General features: G+C 38.1%; 1 protein-coding gene across 1 annotated transcript in view; it reads right to left on the reverse strand.

Annotated features, from left to right (window-relative positions):
• Positions 1-19,769, reverse strand: part of CPSF160 (cleavage and polyadenylation specificity factor 160) — a 114,455-nt gene extending 94,686 nt beyond the window's left edge. The window contains exons 1-4 of the mRNA XM_077389609.1: positions 19,296-19,769; positions 17,405-17,551; positions 8,714-8,867; positions 1,416-1,551 (exon numbers count right to left, since the gene is read on the reverse strand). Coding sequence (XP_077245724.1) covers positions 1,416-1,551; positions 8,714-8,867; positions 17,405-17,551; positions 19,296-19,618 — 760 coding nt within the window. The 5' untranslated portion in view covers positions 19,619-19,769. The remainder of the gene's footprint in view (positions 1-1,415; positions 1,552-8,713; positions 8,868-17,404; positions 17,552-19,295) is intronic.
• Between the last annotated feature and the right edge of the window lie 545 nt (positions 19,770-20,314).

Raw genomic sequence — 20,314 nt, forward strand, 5'->3', positions numbered from 1 at the left:
ATGTAATAGACTTTATTTTAATTGGAATAAGATTGCTCATTTATGCTCTTCTCTTTAGACTATATCATGTATTGTTTTAAAGAATGAAAATTCATGTGGTGTTAATTTGTCTTTCCTCGTAGCGACCCGATGCGGGTTTGGGTCGTTACATAGTGACATGCACTGTCACTTTGCTATTATTAATAGATGTCATCTTTCAAAAAAAAAAATTGGCATGCACTGTCGCACATGTTTGATAATTTAGGACATACTAAATTTTGCATGGAATTCATATAAATATTTATACATAATGTATTCACCACATTTTGAATATAATTCATATAAATATAAATATTTAATATATGTATATATACTAATAAAGTATACCACTATTACACTAATGATTTTGGTTTATGTATGCATTTCGGTCGTTTCGGTTTCGGTTTCAGTCGGGATGGAAATGGAAACATTTTGGTCGCTTCGTGTCGGTTTCTGTGGAAATTGAAAACCATGCATAGGAGCTAGTATTTACTCTTGGAGGAGCAGAAAACAATGACTTCTTGTTCACTCTGGTGTTTAGGTAAAATATCATTTATGTCTAGTGTGACTGTTAAGCTGACTTGGCTACAGTTTCTCCCAAGAGTTCAATGTTTCTTACTATTACTCCTTATGGGAATCCTGCTTCTCGTTACTACAAAGAATACATCAACGTAGATTATCATTCTGTTCGTGAGAAAGCTCTTGCAGGTGAAGTTTCTAGAGTTGAAATTCTCTCAGATGTCACGGAACTAACATCATTTATCATACTCCAAGGTTAGAATACATTCTATGCATTCTCAGCTTGCCAGGAAGTGTCATACATTTTTCTTCTCCTCTCATATATTTTTCTTTCGTTCTTTACATAAAGATGGACTACTCCATGTATTGTCAATGATAAAGTGGAATATTTGTCTCACATTGTTTCACAAACTTAGGAGAGGGATCAACCTCAAATTTTGAACATACTAGATCCAAATACAAGACAGCTAAACAAACCATAAATGAAGAACTTTTTAAAATATGCATATGACCATCAAAATTACAATTATGCACCTAAATTGTCAAGAATATTACTCAAAGAAAGCAATTTAACAAAACAATATATTGCTCAATGCGCAGACGAGCTTATTATAAAAGTAACAGCAATAAATTTTTCCATTTGAGTGCATTTAAAAATTCCCCCATCAAAGTGGAAACCACAAATGCAGACAGAAGAACAGAAATCAAAATTCCAATGCTTCAAAATTGATGCAAGTTTCTTTGGTACTCAGCTTAATATCATAATTGCCCAGACATTAACATAATCACTGACACTATTTCTGATAACAACATAATTATACATCAAAACTTTGCTTAAACCGCATAAAAAAGAGAAGCAATAGGTCAATTGTCCTCACCGTGTACGAATGTAAAATCCTTTACATGCTTCATGTCCAAATCACGTAGGTTGATCACGTAAGATGATTCAATACGAACAGAAACGGTACCTCCAGAACCACCAGCCTCATCATCTCCACCTAAGCCATAACCAGCCTAACAAGGAACAGGAAAGTAAAAGACTCGTCAACAAAGTAGATAGTAAAATTTATACTCAGATTTATTCTCAAGTCAAAAATAAGCCCCTTACCAGAAAACCAAAGACTATATTTTTTTTTGAAAGGTAAAACCAAAGACTATATGACAACTTGACTAATGGATTAAATATGGAGTAGACAAGAACATATGTTGCTATTATGGATACAAATTGAAGAATGAGAGAAACTTTGGTCAGCAAAACACAAGACAAGGAATGGATTTTTTAGTTAATTGATAAATAAAAAATTTTAGTTTTTGTTTCAGTTATAAATTATGAGTAATAGAAGTTTTGGTATTCTGATTAATTGAAGCAAGAGACTGCACTTTCTCATTCACAAGACTGGGATATTCCCGGACACAGAAAACTTACATGTATGAATACCCGTAAAAATAAATAATTTGGAAACTGCCCGGAAAAGAGGGTGGGGCACTTCACCTGCAACTATGAATTCGGTAATTTGGACACCATGGAAGGGAAGGTTTTCCCTCTACTTATTAGTGGACATTAATCCACTTGTATGGGAGATTTCCTCTTCCCACAGAAGAGGTCTAGACTTCTCTGACAGTTGGGCAGTTTGTGAGTACCTATCAAAATAATGTGGACACCATGGAAGGGAAGGTTTTCCCTCTACTGCCTTATTAGTGGGAATTCATCCACATGTATGAGAGGTTTCCTTTATCCACAGAAGAGGTCTAGACTTCTCTGACAGTTGGGCAGTTAGTGACTACCTATCAAAGTAATTAGGACACCATGGAAGGGAAGGTTTTCCCTCTTGAGCTTAAGGTTCCCAGGGAAGCCACGACTATCAGGAATTCATGCTTAGCCTATCCATCTCCTTCTTCCCCTGTTCTTGAGGCTGCATCTCTAGAAGGGGAGGAGGATGCCACGACCGATATTGCCGACTCCCACGACATGCCAGACGCAGATGATGCTAGTGATCTGCCAGAGGCCATTGTCTTAGAGCCAGACACAAGTATTTTCAGTTGCCAGTCAGATGATATTATTGATGAGGCCGACATCGATGAGCATGATGATTCTGAGATTCCCTCAGAGCCGACTGCCGAGCATCTCGAGAGCGAGCTGGACATCAGTTGAGGCAGATATTGCGACTGGGCCACGCGAAGCTAACCCATCGACAAAGCACAATCGCGACTCAAAGGCAAGTGTCCTGACCGATGAGCCGCTACCAGAGGCGGATGATCGAGAGCACATTGTGCAGGATTGCCATATCTTTGAGCAGATTGCAAGACTTTGTGCAGACACAGAGGAGATATTGGCAGATATTATTCATGTGGATATGGTACTGAATATGGAGGGTGAACCTAGCACGGGCGAGATCACATGTATGTTTCAGCAGATGATTGGAATGATTAAGCTTGCTATTTATACATTCCGCTGCAATTGTCGGGATGGATTGCTTATGATGATCTCTATTAGGCGGATGTATGACATCGAAGATCTTCTACTTCTACTACTAGAGGTGGTCATTTATATATTTGATCCAGGTGGACTAGAACTCGAGGCGAGTTCTTTTCAACAAGGGGAGAATTATGCGTATTGTAGGCCCAATAAGATTTGCCCATTAAAACTTTTAGGATTTTCACTTCCATGTTAGTTTTTAGGGATTTTATTTTTCATGTTATTTTATCTCCTAAGTTATTTTAATTTCCAATATATAGGCCTCATGTATTAGGGTTTTTAGATTTTGATGATGAATGAATGAATTGAGAACAGAGATTCTCCCCTTATCCCTCTTCTTCTTCCCCTTCTCTTCTTCTCTTATTCTTTTTCTCCTATTTCTCCCCTCTAATTTCGTGTCTTCCCTCTTCTTTCTTCTAATCTTTTCCCATCCCCTTCTTCTACTCTTATTCTCTTCCCCTTCTCCTTCTCTTTTTCCCTCTATCCTCTACTTCTCCAACCTTGCGCCACATCACAGCTGGTCCATCTTCCTTTAGGGGCGCAGGCAGTAGGTTGTAAGTGGGTGTTTACAGTAAAATACCTACCAGATGGGACAGTAGAAAGATTGAAAGCTCTATTAGTTGCAAAGGGGTATACACAGCATACGACACTGATTACACGGAAACTTTTTCACCTGTGGCAAAAAGCCCTCCAGTCCGTGTTTTGATATCCCTTGCGGTGAACATGTAATGGCCTCTCTATCAGCTAGATGTCAAGAATGCCTTTCTGTATGGTGATCTGCTGGAAGAGGTATACATGGAGCAACCTCCTGGGTATGTTGCTCAGGGGGGAGATGAAGCATGCAGTCTGCAAGTTACAAAAGGCAATATATGAACTTAAGCAATCCCCTTGTGCCTGATTTGGAAGATTAAGTGAGGCAGTGATACGATTTGGAATGAAACAGTGTACCGTAGATTATTCAATGTTCATCTTCAAAGGTAAAGATCGTAGGATATTCCTGATTGTGTATGTTGATGATATCATAATCACTGGGAGTGACAGCGCAGGTATACAGAGGCAGAAGAACTTTCTTCAGAAGGAATTCTGCACCAAAGATCTTGGTCGCCTGAGATACTTTCTAGGAATAGAGGTCGCATATTCACGTAGAGGGCTATCTCTATCACAAAGAAAGTACGCACTGGATATATTAGAGGAGACTGGTCTTCTAGGAGCAAAGCCAACTGAGACTCCCATGGAGCCAAATGTCAAGCTTTCACCTGATCAGGGGGAGTTACTGGAGGATCCAGGCAGATATAGACGTTTAATTGGGAGATTGATTTACCTCACTGTCACATGCCCAGATATCAGTTATGCAGTTGCCGTGGTTAGACAGTATATGAGTGCACCACGCACATCTCATTGAACGACAATTCTTCAAATAGTGAAATATCTAAGAAAGCTCATGGTAAAGAACTTCTCTTATAAAACATAGTCACATGAGGATTGAGGGTTATTCAAATGTAGATTGGGCAGGATCTCCAGCAGACAGGAGGTCTATAAATGGTTACTGTACTTTTATGTACTTTTATGGGAGGTAACTTAGTGTGTTGGAAAAGCAAGAAACGGGAAGTTGTATCAAGGTCAAGTGCAGAAGCTGAGTACATAGGCATGCCTATACGGGTTGCGACTTGATCTGGTTGAGATCATTCATGTCAGAGATTGGGTTACCCTACCCCTCAGTTGCATCGTGCCACTGTGGCAACAAGTCTGTTCTTCATATAGCCATGAATCCAATCTTTCACGAGCGGACAAAACATATAAAGGTGGATTGTCAATTTATTCGTCATCGAATTCAAGAAGGGGAAATTTAGCACTTTGTTTACAAGATCAAATGATCAAATAGCAGACATGTTTATGAATCCATTGAACAATGCTAGATTGAGCGATTTATGTAACAAGCTGGGAATGTATGATATACATACTCCAGCTTGAGTGGGGTATTAAGTATGGTCATGTGTGTGCGCACTCCACTATGGGGGCATTTATGTCTTTCACAATGTATTTCTTCGAGAGAGAGAATTGGAGGCACTGACTCATCTATTCCAAATCATAGAGTCGTGTTATTTAAAGAGATCTGGGGCAGATATGAGAATTTGGCTATGGGACAAGTCCGGATTCTTTTCTGTTAAGTCTTTTTATTCACACCTTCTTATTTGTCCTAATCATTCTATCTTGGCCAAGGTTTGGAAATTTCTCTGCCCCACTAGGGTTTGTTTTTTTGGATGGGCGGTATGTAGGGATAGGATTCAAACCATAAACTTCCTGAGGAGAAGGGGGATGATGCTGATTGATCATTGCCCTTTATGCCTTTTGGACGGGGAATCAGCTAGTCACCTTTTCATGCATTGCAGTTTTGCTTGATCTGTGTGGAGTCTGATTTTGGCTAGATTTGGTTTGAGCTGGGTATTTCCCTCATCAATTTTGGATTTACTTGAAGCTTGGGAAGGAGTGCCATGGAAGAAAAAATGGAGAATTTTGTGGCATTTGTGTTTGTTTCCTACGCTTTGGGAGATCTGGAAGGAAAGGAATGCTAGAGTTTTTGAAGGTGTTCACAAGCCTGCTCATCGAGTTTATGTTGATATCATTGCCTCTGTTATTGCTAGGGTCAGGTGTTTACCCTCTTTTGAGTTCGTGTCTGCCTATGATTTATGGGAAGGCTGGAGTATCATTTGCTTCGAGAAGTTATCTTGTCACAAGGTGGTGCAAAAGTGGATCCCACCTCCATCTGGAAGTCTAAAAGTTAACTTTGATGGGTCTAGCTTCGGAAATCCAGGTCCAACAGGTATTGGTGGACTGTGCCGCAATTCTTTTGGTACATCTCTTTGGGCTTTTTCTGGTCCTCTTGGTGTATGCGATTCCAGTGAAGCTGAGGTTAGAGCTGCTTATGAGTGTATCAAGCATTTGGATAAGAGGGTCCTGGATATATCCACTGTGGAGGGAGATTCTTTAAATGTTATTAGATGGCTTCGGGGATCTACTAAGCCCCCATGGAAATTTTGGTCTCTGTTCGATGAGATTGATGACATAGTTGTTGGATCATCCATTGTTTTTCAGCACCTGTGAAGATCAGCAAACGATGAAGCGGATTGTTTCTCTAGGGAGGGCGTTGAGAGGGAGGAGCTGGAATTTTTTGATTTCCACCCTCCTTGAGGGTGCTTATATTTTTTTGCTTTTATGTTGCTTTTTCTTTTCTCCTTGTTCCTCTATTTGGGTCTTGGTCCTCCCTTTTTAATATATTCGATTGCCTTTCAAAAAAACAATGTATTGCACGCATATATACATATATATAATCTGTGGGCGTGAGAGAAAAATTAATCTCAAATTCACACAGACATTCTCCCATCTATTCTCTTCTTCATCTCTCTCTTCTATCTATCCAATGTAGTTTGTAACAGGGTCGAGGCGCTATGGTTTTCATTGAAAGAGCACGAGTTGTGCTTTCATATAAAAAACGTGCAGAAGAAAACACACTTCGTGTTTACCATCATATCACTAACAAGGTTTTAAATTTCGGTTTCGGTGTCGGTTTCGACCGAAACATTGGCCGAAATCATGTAAAAAATATGATAATGATTTTGTTTTGTTTTTAAATTTCGACCGACATGTCTAAACTTTCGGTATAAATTTCGACGATTTCAGTGGACATTTTTTAAATTTCGGTGGAAATTTTGTAAGAAAAAAGGCTAAAAACGATATTCCAAGTGAAATTTTAGCAACATTTCAATGAAATTTCACCAAAATCTTGTAAAGAAACGACTTCATGTAAATTTCGTTTCAGCCGTGGCCGAAACTAAAATATTTCGGTCATTTTGTTTCGTTTCGGCCGAAATTTAAAACCATGATTCACTAAGTCCACTTTTAGTCAAAACTTCAACTTTCCCCTTGCACTAAGAGCTACTTTCACACAAGGTTTTAAATTTCGGATTTGGTTTCAGTTTGGGTCAACAACCAAGCAAAAACATTTCAGATTCGATAAGATTCTTCAACATTGGTTTTTCTTTTTCTTTTTGTCATTTTTTTTTAAGTTCTTCAAGGAATCTCGATGTTTTTATCTTTTATGCGAGTGGAGTGGATTTTTGCCAGGGTTTCTATCGAAATGTTGACATTTGATAGAAACTTTGCTTATTTTATCTGAAAAGTTGCATGTTCTACATATTTCGACCAAAACATTAACGGAATCCCGAAATTTCAGGCGAGGTCTCGTATTTTTACGAATTCCGGTGGATTTCTTTTCGGTAGCTTTCAAAATCGAATTATTTCGGCCAAAACGAAATGTTGCATTCAAAATTAAAACCATGCTTTCACAAATTGAGCCCATAAGAGATAATCGAGCCTATTCAATTTGACAGATGTAAGTTGCATCCTTAACATATGTATAATGTTTGAAGATTCACAAATAGGGCAACAACAAATCTACACAAATAAGGTAATACAAGTAGTGAACACCCTTAAATCCCCAACTAGTAAGTAGGCCAGATGTACTCGATCGAGGCAGGAAGTAGATCACACAAGGAGGGGAAGAACTCAAAAAATAGTTAATAAGGAAGCAAGCAGTGACCAGAAACACAAGAACAGTAGAAACAAGGTTGCGAGACAGCATAGTCCTCAACCCATGAACAAGGGGGCAAAATCTTCGATCAATGTACAAGACAGTAACCCCCAATCCATGAAAAGACAGTGCAACCCTCAAAGAGCAGCATTGACACAAATAGGAATAGGCAAGCTGAAGTGGGAAATAGCTCTTACCTTTATGCATAGAATCAGCACATATTCATCTTCTTTGCAAAAATACCTCCTTGATTTATCACGGAAAGATAAATACCTTGAATAGCACTCCGTTAGGAGTGAACGAGGAATACCTTCAATAGGACACAGAGAATTCATGGGTGCACAAAAACCCAAAGTCTTGCTCAGTACAAGATAAATACAAACAAAACAGTGGAGACAGGTAGACCAAATCTAAGGCTTTCAAGAAGAAGAAAAAAAAGGAAATCGGGCCAAGGCAATTGTAGATCTTGGCTATAATTTTTTTTTGAATGGTCGATCTTGGCTATAATACCATGTTAATGTAAAATAAGATGAAGTATGGGAAGTGATCAACCAAGACAGAGTAGAGAGAACAAAAAAAAAAGAAAAGAGGATGTGGTCGTTTCCCTTGCCGCTTCCAAACGCCTTGATGCTTCTTACTTCCTTCACGAGAGCCCTCGCTTTCCGCTTTTGCTTCCCGCTTCACATCTCACAGGGGCGACTATGGTTGAAAGTCTAACCCAACCACTCCCCATGGCTTTCACAGTCTTCATAACAAATAACTACTATAAGAGAAATGATAGATTCGCCCCCTTTTCTTCCCGGCCACCCCTTGTTGTCTAAAAAGTGTAGTCATAAATACACTAGAGGGGAGTGGCTGAGAGAAGTAAAGGGGGAGAATATATCACCTCCCTTATAGTAAATGCCATTATTGATGATTTGCACTATCAAAACACAACAAAAACTTATTTGGTTCTTTTCAACCGTCATAAATTCATGCATTGCTCACACAAAAGCGACAAAGGAACAGCATCCAATAGAAAGTGCAAGAGAAAACAGAGTACTATCAATCAAATAATTCACCAAAACCAACAATGCCCCCCTTAAAAATAGAATGTACAAAGGGAAAAGCACCTGAGCAGCCTTGAGTGTTATCATTTGTAAACCATACACAAGGACCCCACCACATCTGCCCTGAGGGTCAACCTTTACTAAGGGGCCTCTAGCAAACGATTCTCGACCTCTTTTCAAGTAGTGCCACTCTGGCCCCTCAAAGCAATGCATAGAACTGCACCAAGGGAAGATAAAGCACATTTTAGAAGTAAATTTTGGAATTTTGCATGATAAAACATATTGAGCAAGAAGTTATTTCATTAAACATGACTTCCAGTGTGCAACATTCCATGATGAAACATACCTTTCCCTATGCTATAACAACTTAAGCAGTTGAGAAAGGACATGCTTATTTTCTTAACATCATTAATACAATTCTATAAATCAAATAAAGATAATATTAAGATCTTGGGTAAAATAATTCATTTCCATTTAACCTAATCAAAAGATGATTTCAAATAATTTTGTATGATGCATCAAATGTTAGTATATGTAACCTTCAAAAAATAATAGTTTACTACATAAGATACATGGCTTTCTATACGGAACTACCTGAACAAAAATATTAAGGCACCTAAACAAAAATATTAACGGTAAGTTGGGTCACTCCTTACCGTTCAAAAAAAGAAAAGGTTGGGTCTCTCCTTTCTAGGATAGAGACTATCCCCCTTGGAAATACAATAAGAGAACTGATGCCATGGTCCTGCATATAAAACACAAAGATTTGATTCTCTTGATTTGTGTAGGACATAGATGAACACAACTGGAACTGAGTCGGATCATCTCAGGTTGCATGGTATGTGAGATGAGAGCAGCATGATAAATTTGATCGGGTTGATCTCGTGGGATTCATTCACAATTTCACATAGTGCTACTTCTTTCCTTTGAAACCATAAATAGAAATTTTATTCGTTGACTGAGTTATACCGATTGGTGGCTACTCTGTTGAATATGAATGAACAATTGCGGAAAGACCCAGAAGCAAAGACCTTAGTTGGAATGGAATAAAGAGTAATAAGCAAAGTGGTTGTGAAATAATAATGAAGGGCATAAAGCGTCATAGGACATTACCACCCTACTGGGGGCACTTTGGAATTTTCCCATTAGATGCCCTCCAAAAGATCACACCACCTAGCTCTTTCCAGTGGAAGTTATGCATCGATGCACCTAGAATTTGTTGGGCTTAAAAACCGTAGAGTCTATGGAAGTTTAAGGGGGGGGGGGGGGGGGGGGGGGGGGGGCGCACCTTGAAGATAGACAGATGATTACTCGACTTTTGAAGAACCCTCTCGGTGAGTTGTGCTGTAGAAATCGACCTCAAAGTCCTTGGATTTTGATCCCAATAGTTGTAAGTTTGCGTTTTGTTTGGGTCAATATATAGCTTCTTTATTGGTTTGCATCCTTCTTGATCGAATTTCATGCATGACCCTACGGATGGTAGTGTTTGTTTTCATTTTCATTGGCTAACCCATGAATATACGAGCCCCACAGCACCAGCAACATTAAATGAATCAGAAATTGTTCCAATTGTTCTATAATAAATGCTTATAATCCTCAATTAAATAGATGTTTTCCTTTAAGCAAAAGGATGGGTCCACTATATACGCGCGAACCCAACATGTTAATTAAACTATTTACTTCGAAAAAAATTTAAATGTTGGTAGCTTCTATAGTGTTTTTTTTTTTTTTTTTTTTTTTTTTGCGTGGTGAATACTTTATTGAAAAAAAAATATAAAAGAGAAAGGGAAGGCCTTAAGATCGAGCTAATCAAGGGCTATAACTCAACTCAACTGAACTAAGCCTTTGTCCCAAACTAGTTGGGGTCGGCGAATGAATCCTTTAGAAAATTTTCATGAAGAAGGTGAAAGGATCTCGGCTCAAATTGACTAAAGCCTAATCCCGACACAAGCTGGGTTCGTCTACATGGATCATTTTCTTCCATTCTATCCTATCCAAGGTCATGTTCTCTGTTATGTTACTAGCCCTCAAGTCTTTCCTCACTGTTTCTATGCAAGTTATTTTCGGTCTACACCTACCTCTTTTTACTCCATCAACTTGGCACGAGTCACTTCTTCTCACTGGAGCATCCAATGCCCAAACCATCCTAAGTAGTGCACTCTCATCTTCTCCTCACTTGGTGCCACCCCCACCTTTTTACGAATGTCTTCATTTTTAATTCGATCTTACCATGTGTGGCCACACATACATCTAAGCATTCGCATCTCCGTTACACTGATCTTACGCACATGCTGCTTCTTGGTGGCCCAACATTCTGAGCCGTACAACATGGCTGGCTTCACAGCTGTCTTATAAAACTTTCCCTTCAACTTGGTAGGTATTTTACGGTCGCACAGAACTCCTGAAGCAAGCTTCCACTTCAACCAACCTGCTCTTATTGTGTGGTTAACATCCTCTTCAATCTCTCCTTCCTTATGTAGGATTGAACGAAGATAGCAAAAGATATCCTTCTTAGGTACCTCCTGTCCAGTCATATTTACTACATCCTCACCCCGGCTCCTTACATTACTAAAGTGGCGCTCCATATACTCTGTCTTAGTCCTGCTCAGTCTAAAACCTTTGGATTCCAAACTAGTTCTATATAACTTAAACTTAGCATCAACTCTTGTTTTGGTTTCGTCAATTAATACAATGTCACCTGCAAATAACATACACCACGGCACGTCATCCCGGATACCCTCTGTAAGTTCATCCATGACTAGAGTAAAAAGATACAGGCTTAGAGCTCATCCTTGGTACAATCCTATTATAATTGGAAACTCACTAGACGTGCCATCCGTAGTTCTGACACTAGCTATAAAAAGGACAAAAAACAAAGAATAGACTTGAGAATCTCAAAAAGGCTTCCAGCAACACCATCACGCGCATGAGAATCTACTTCTCCATTAGCAGAGCAACAGACATGTTGGAACTGGACTGCATGCCCCTGCCCCACAAGGACATCAAGAAGGAGGGGATACGCAAATCGGGAACGATCTGAAAGAACGTGGACTCCCACCTCATTAGAATCGGCCTCCCAGATAGGACTCAAGAATGCCCATTGAACAGTGTTGTCTGCACGATAGAATAGAACTCAACGCTAGAAGCACACAAGTTCCCAAGGCTTGAACCGTCAAAATTAAGATTAATGAACCTGGGAGCATGGTTTTAAATTTCCACCAAAACTGATAAGAAACGAGAAAAAATGTTTATGTTTCCACCTATAATGGCCCGGTCCCACCAAGGACCTACAAAGATACAAATCCTTATTAAATCTAGGCCGTAGATCTTTCGATCAAAGATTAACGGTTAGATCTTCGGTTTTGACTTTTTAGACCGTAGGATATGTATATTAGATATTGGATCGATCCCCAATCTTTAAGATCCTTGTGTATGTCACATCCCGCATTAGATTAAATGATCTTAAAAATTGACGGTCATAGTGTATTTTAGTCACTTTTATTATAACTTATTTTTTGGGGCATCAAATCTTGCTCGTTCGACATGATTTTGGTCCGGGAAGATGGGTATTTCAAATACCTATCCAACGGACCCAAGATTTAGCAATTCGGACGTAATTTGAGTAAGTTATGATCATTTTTCTGTTAGGATTAGGCATAGTTACGAGTTTTGTCATATTAGGTAACTTTTTAAGTTGTTTTATTTAAAAGGGATAAAATCTAAAAGTAATCTAATATAACATAAATACTAATAATATATTAGAATAAGCTAGGAAACCCAGTATTGATATTTTCACCCCTCTTAAGTTAGTATTATAATTAGGAATCTAATAATTAGAAACCTTCTTGAAATAAAACTCTAGGCTAATTTTATTAATAAACTCATCTATGGTTATTTTTAATCACCTAAAAATCGAAGGAGAGAGAAAGAGAGAAAATGAGAAAAAAAAAAGGAGAAAAAGAAAGGAAAAAAAGAGAAAGATCTAGGACTTTTCTCCGATCCAATTTTTCGTCTACGAGTAAGTGCCCGAAAATCATATTTTTCGTAATTTCTTGTTTAAATTCAAAGCTTTTGCTTTTGTTGATCTTGTTTCATCTTAATTAAGGTTTCTAACAATGTTTTATTGATTTCCTTACTTTCTTTTGAATCAATAAACTTATTTTAAATTTTCTTTTTAAGATTTTATGCCTTAAAAATATATGTATTGTAATTTCCTTATGAAAAACCCTAATTGGAGTGATCTAGAGTATATTAGAAATGGCTTTTGGATGTCTAAACCCATGCATGTGATTTTGTGCGGGATTTGTCACTGTTTTTAATAAAAATCAACACTTAAAAGTGGCTGTTTTTCCAAGATTTCATCGAGTACTCCCCCTAAAAATTATATAGGATGTTGTTCATGAAAGATATGATACCTAGGTGTGGTATATATGGTTTTTATGGTTGTTTTTCAACAAAATCAGCACAATAACAGTGCGTTTAAGGGTTGTTTTGTAAAGATTTTATTTTATATAAATTATATAACTCATGTAAATTGTTTTATATAATGTATGTGATATATATATATATATACAATATATCTAAGTTATATAGTGCTGAACTGCTGATTTCTAAGAAAATCAATAAGTACCGGTGTTTAAATGGGTTCTTTATGCATCTTCGATATAATTATTATATAATATACTTATATGGTATTGCATGAAAGAGATAGTATATGTATGTATTATATAAGCCTTAAAGGGCTATTTTCAGCACCTAAAAGGGTTAAATAATCATTTTATTTTAGTTTTCAAAAGAAATCAGATTTATAAATAATAATAGAATATGTTATAACAATTGTTTTACAAAGAAACCAACACTTTGGTTTAAATTAAAGCCTCAATGAGTTTTTATAAAGAAAAGGTCGTAAATTTGACATAGTTACGAATGGTGTCTTTTAAGGTAAGAAATTATGTGTAGATTTATGAATAGGAATAAATTCGAAATAGATTAACGAGTGGAAACTAATAGAATAAGACGAACAAGTTTGGTAGAAAATAATTGAACACTTGAACCAATGGTAACACGCTTGATATGTAAATTGTACAGGATTGCTTCTCGATTGCTACTTAGAGCCTTCCATCTCCTTTCACACTCAAATACTAAGGCAAGTGATAGTGAGTTTCATAATAATAGTTTCAATAATAGTTTTGTTATTATAATCTCATTTCGTATGATCGAACTCTTAAGCTTCTATTTGATTATCTCTTATTACTGGAAAATTGATAGTTTATGTTCTATCTTAAATAAATTGTTGAGAAATATTGTGGCAATGGAAATTGCTAACCATGACATGTGGAAAAAAACACCCTCATAACAGAAAGGGAAGAGGTAAGTATAAATTCATGCATGCATTGCATTGTAAATTGGGGGAGGGAGGTAGGGAGCCAACCTTGGGCGAGATGCCAAAAGCCACCCCAAGGAGAGCATACGACATTGGGCTAGCAATGCATTCAGGTGGACCTGGCAGACAGGATAACCGAGGAAATCCTACCTAGGCTGAACCCAAATATGGGTGAGGGCCCGGATGGTCAAGATCAACGGCCGGCATATAAATGCCATGAAATGAGGAAAAAAAGAAAAAGAAAATGAATGAAAGAGGGTTTGAAATGCCGTAAGCCACCCCAAGGAGGGCGCAATGCATTCAAATGGACCTGGTAGACGGGATGACCAAAGAAATCCTACCTAGGCTACACCCAAATATGGTATGGGGCCTAGATGGTCAATGGCTGGCATATAAATGCCATGAAATGAGGGAAAAGGAAAATGAATGAAAGAGGGTTTGAAATGCCGTATGGTATTGGGGTAGGCTGATGCATTTTTCTTTCGCATGCATTCATCTTTGTACTTTTAGTTTCTATCTTTATTACTATTTATAGTTCTACTTCCAGTTCTATTTCTACCTTTATTTTAATGAATAGTTATTTTGCTTATACTAACCCTTTAATCATAAGAAATGATTTTATAATGCAACTCTCATTACTGTGGTTCTTATTGTGCAACTTAGTTACTACCACATGTTTTGTAGGTTTACATGATAACTTCAACACAAAATTAGAGAGCTTAAAGGGATCAAGGGAAGTGTGTCCGGCCAGCGGGCCTTATTGGTTTGACTAGTTAACCTTGTTAGGCAATTTGCCTTAGTTTGTTTTATTCAGTGGATTAGTTTCAACTTATGTTAGGAGACTTTTGGATTTTTGTGTTGGTAGTTTGTGAATTCAAAAAGAAATGTAATTAGCATTTTATAGTTGAGAGTCAGCTTGTTTTCCCTTTTGGGGTAGCGATTCGGATTTTGAGATTTTGGAATTTGGAAAAAAATTCATGTTTAAAAATCTGCCCCAAATCCGGGTTGTTACACCACCCCCACCGAAATGCATGCCAAAACTAAAACGCATACTGAACCCAAAGCAGCGAGAGTATTGGTAGTGCACCAGATCAATAGGTTTTACATCATTATATTTATATTAATTGCACGAAAAATTACATGTGAAAACTGGTATGTACTGAATTATCAAGTATGTGCAACAATGCTTGTCACTAGGTGTTAGATGTTAACAATTATACAGTTGGAGCTCTCATAATTAATGCTCCATAAATTTATAATCTCTTATATCCTATGCTCAGACCAAGAACGAATATTTTTTCTACGTCGGTAATTTATAATCTCTTATTTATAATACTTAATAGAAAAATCTAATGATATAAGACATAAGAGAATATCTTCTTAGAAAATGTTGTTCAAAGTACATATACTTTACTATACGTTGGGTTTAACATAGGAGAAGGTGATATATCGGCCTTATGACTGGGGTTGAACTTTGAACTATTAGAAATAGTTTCTGTTTTGTTCGTTATCATATATCTAAGCCTGGCTGAGTAATGATGATCTCCTTTCCGAGTCAAGCCTTCGGCATTGTCACAGGCACAAGGATGGAGGCAAGGTTTTAAATTTCAGTTTCGGTTTCGAATTCGGTCAGCATGGAAACGGAAAATTTCAGTTTTGGTGGGAATCTTGTAAAATCGTGAAACCATTTTGGTCGAATTTCGGGAATTTCTATCAAAATTTCAAGGAAATAATGATGTGGAAGGAATTCATGTCAATTTTCATTTCGGTGGGAATGGAAATGTAATCATTTCGGTCATTTCGAGGAAATTTCGGGGAAATTTAAAGCCATGCACGGAGGCAAATTAACTATGACTTTCTGCTTCCTTATTTGTAGAGAATTTCAGATGATGGAAAACTTCATACCTATATGAAGTTTTCCACATAGGTATGAAGAAAACTCTAGTTAAATCCATCCATCTCTTGGCCCAGATTACTCGGAACACAGATAAAATGCCTACGTTAGAAACTATCAAAAGGAAATATCTGTTTATATGTAATCAAAAGGGAAATTAAGTGTTTTCCGGACCTAAAACAAAGGGGGCAGTGGTGATAGACTTATTTCCTAATACTTAATATTCTCTGATATTTAATACAAAAATATGCCACTTGGAATATAAAATATAAGAGCGCCAACGGTAGATGGTTGCCTTCCTTATGTGATGTTTCCTAAGTGTGTATTTGAACTTATTCTAGCATTTCCTGAAGTTTTAGCTTGAAATTTTATCATTTGAATTTGTTTCCATACGTTTCTGTGATTTAACAGGATTTCCACAGAAATTTTCAACTGGAACCAAAATGTTTACATAGCTGCAATGACCAAAACTGAAATTTAAAACCTTGCTAGGGAGGGGGGAGAGGCATCAAGGGTTTGGGCGGTCAACGTGAATGACACTCAAACCGATTGCATCCCAGGAATAACGAATGGGCGGCTACGAAATACCTCTGAATTCTGGAAGCAATGGAGCCCAATGGACCACAGAAAATAGGATCCTTTGTTGAAAACTTTGAACACCTCTACTGGTCCCCTTAAATATCTTGCGTTTACTCGCCTTCCAAACCAAACACAAAGCAGAAGATAAGGAAGACCAATGAATTCTCCCCCTCTCATGTCATGGTACGAAAGCCCAAGCCTCAAATAACTAGGTGACGTGGCACGTCATGACCCAAGAAACACCAAAGAGGCCAAGAATGAAAAATCAGATCTCCCAGGTATAAGCCTACAATGGATCAAAAGGTGATATACTATCTGCACGGCTTCAAGGCACTAACAACAACCATTAATAATCATCTGCCTGCAACTACAGAGATGATCAATAGCCAAAATCTTATCCAGGCGGCAGTCAAAAAAGGCAAAAAGACAATGGGATCCCTCCAAGCATGGGAGGAGCAGAAGGAACAACCAAGTGACTGAAGAAAAATCAAACAAAGAATCTACCGTCAGAACCTACCATGTCATTTATTTAGAAAGATGGATATATCAATTTATTTGCTAGAGTGATTGGCCTTTCCATAAAATCATTTTTGAAATTCCTACAGGTATCTCAATAATTTCACAGCTGTACCATAAAAGAATCTCTATAGCTTCTTGGGGCTCAATTACATTCAACTAACAAGTGCAGGATGTAACACAGGAATTTAATGAAACCAAAAGATGAGGGAAGTGGATGCAGGTTCCTCATATAACTAGGAATCTAAATTCCGTCCCCACAAACAAAAACATCCATTCGAGATAAATACACACACAGCAGTAATATAAAAAGAAATTTATAAAGAAATAAGTTGCAGTTGTCTCACTTTAAGTTTCTCACTTTTAAATTTTCATGCCTCACCTTAAACGAAGTCCATGGATTGAATCGTCATATTCCAGCACTGAAATTTTTGCATCTTGAAAGGCTAAAACTATGGCATCTCTTCTTCTACAACCATCATCGCCCCCTATAGATAATACTGCCATTGTTTCCACGTTACCATGCAATCTTGAAACCACAAGATTAGTTAGAAAAAAAAAAATTTATTACAAGAAAAATCAAGTGCATATATCCAATTCATGTGATCTAGATATTATTACCAAAATGAGCTAAATACAGAATACTTTGCAACATGCTAAGCAATATCATACAAGGGCATCTAACTTCTTGATAGGGATCAATTTAACATGTTCAGCCAAAGTCATGAGAGAGGGCAGCATACCCAAGATCTTGGTCTAAAGGTCATGATGAAGTGGGGTCTACAGTAACACTAGGTTTTGAAGAGTATCGAAGAATAATAAAGGTGGAAGGTTGTTCACGAACTGTTTGCCAAGAGTAAAGATCTTGCTCCACATAGGACCTACATTAGCTTAGTTGAAGTTTTAATTATTAGGAGGATGTGCATGAGTAATGGAGTCTACGTGGTACACAGCTTGTTTTGTGGCTAGTTCTTATTTCGTGTGTTTTAAGTGACTAGCTTTATTTTCGTGAATTTTACGGAGAAATTTCTAGACGTTAGGGGTTTTTATTTGCTCGAGTCATTGGGCCCAAGCAGAGGACTTCTTTTCGTTATATTCAAGTTTATAATTTGAGTTAGGAAGTTTATTGAGTCCAAGATAGGAAAATTTTAAGTGGTTTCTATAGTAGAAATGTTGCTTTTTGGTAGGCTTGTTAACTAGGACTGCTAGTATAATAATTTAGAAGTTACCAAGTTAGAACAGGATTGCCTACTTCCCAGAGTATGAAGCATTGGTCTCCTTTGGTGTGGTGGTGAGATGCTAACACAACTATCCTATCTATCCAACTTAAAAAAGGTATTTAGATCTGTTTTCTAGTTGTTTTTGTTTTATATTTGATTCAGATCCTGATTTATTCCTTTTCTCCTAAACTATACAATTTGATCCATAGTTTCTATCTCCGTAATAATCTACGACTGTTAATATTCTTTTTATCAACCATACGAACTGTTTGAGATCATTTTTTAAACCGAACAATCAGTTCAAAACCTGAGCTTCTGTTTTCTTCCTGCTTCTGTTTTCTTCCTTAGTGTGTCTGCTTAAATAGATCTGTTCTGTCCATCCCTGGGTGTATTCAAGTCCTATAATTGATCCCATTAATCCCAATCAGACCAGTTTGAGCCATAATTTTAAACCCTATTAAACTGAACATAGTCATTTGCTCAACTTATTCTGCCAACCGGTTTGTCCCCTAGGTTCAGATCCTACAATCTTTGACCTAATTACGCTCCAAGATTGGTTATTGACTAAATTTCGCCCTGTTTGGATTGCAAGAAAAACATTTCTGACAAAAAAATCTCGGAAAAAAAAAACATTTCCACAATTTAGATTGAAATATTATGTTAATTTTTTTTATTTCATAAAAACATTAGGAAATTTTAGAAATATTTTTCCGTTCGAAACTTTTAAAGAAAATTCTTGCAATCCACACAGGGCCTGTGGTGAACCTGTCCTAAAGAATTTGAACAGAAGAAAATAAATCAATAGTTTCCGTTAGAATGTATTGGATCTGACCATTGGATCATGGTAGTGGTAGGTTTGGAAGCTATTTAGTTATCTATTTTGAAATTCAAACACTTGTAGTTATAGGTATGAGTTAAGCACATGTTTTCCATGTTAACTACTTGTAAAGCCCTCTATAAATATACGCAAAGGGCACCCAAATTGTATTGGGTCTTTTCCCTATTTTTCTTTCTAAGCAAGAACCGAATCAGAAACAAAAAACCTAAACTTACCTATAATGGCAAACAAGTTCGAGCCAGGCACCGGAGACGCCGGCCATGAGGCCGCCACGCCGGACTTCGCCGGGAGGCCGAGAAGCTTTGGTGTCTTCTTCTTGGACTCTGACGAGATAAACCTCGAGCACATTTCCGGCGGAAACGACGAGGTTCGGGACGGGTCCGATTCCCTTCTTGAGTGGCCATTCCGATTCGAGGTCGTCGGTTTGGCTCGGAGGGATCTGTGTGGGGAAATCTGAGGCGGAATGGGTAATGTATCCGGATGCACAGTTCTCGATTCCTGTTGGCCAGTGCATCATTTTGTAGGCAGCGTAACTCATCTTTGATGGGGTTTTAGGGTTTCGAGAATGGGAAAGGGGATAGTGAGAAGGTGAAGAGTCGGGAAGAGAATGAAAAGGGAAGAGGTGAGAGGGAAGAAACCTCAAACCCTATTTTGTGCTTGGCGGGAGGGAGAGGAGGGGTTTGGAGAGGGTTCTGGGGTTATAAATAATGGCCTCGATAAGGACTCGAATAACGGGAATAGCCCTAGGTGTGGGGTCAATACAATTTGACGTCAAAAGCCTAGGGGTGCAACTCGGGTCGGGATGGGTGATGGGTCGGGTTGAGGCCCAACCCGAGGAACCCGTGTTTTTCCAACTCGAACCTGATCTGGCCCGACCCAATTTCCAACCCCTATGAGGTTCAACCTGTTAGGTCTAAAATTGGTAACAGGTTATGGTAGGGCCGGAAGGGCTGATCTGACAAGCCACAGCTGAAGGGCTAGTGGAGTCCTGCGCTGCACAAGGGCACAGACAATAAGACAAAGGACCAGAAGACCAACCCGGAGTGTTGCTCCGGACGGGCGCTTCGATACTCAAGTCAGTATGAGCAGGAGTGCAGAGCAATGTCAGAGCAGAAAGCTTAGGGTTTTTTTATTTCAGATCCCTCACCTTAGCACAAATGAGGACTATTTATAGTGTGATCCTGAGCCACCTGTCCAGGACAAGTGGTAGTTCTGAGCCACCTGTCCAGGACAG

This window comes from Tasmannia lanceolata, unplaced genomic scaffold (assembly GCF_043159265.1).
Source record: "Tasmannia lanceolata isolate RefF3 unplaced genomic scaffold, GAP_Taslan_0.1 ptg000008l, whole genome shotgun sequence".
In the NCBI taxonomy this organism is placed as follows: domain Eukaryota; kingdom Viridiplantae; phylum Streptophyta; class Magnoliopsida; order Canellales; family Winteraceae; genus Tasmannia; species Tasmannia lanceolata.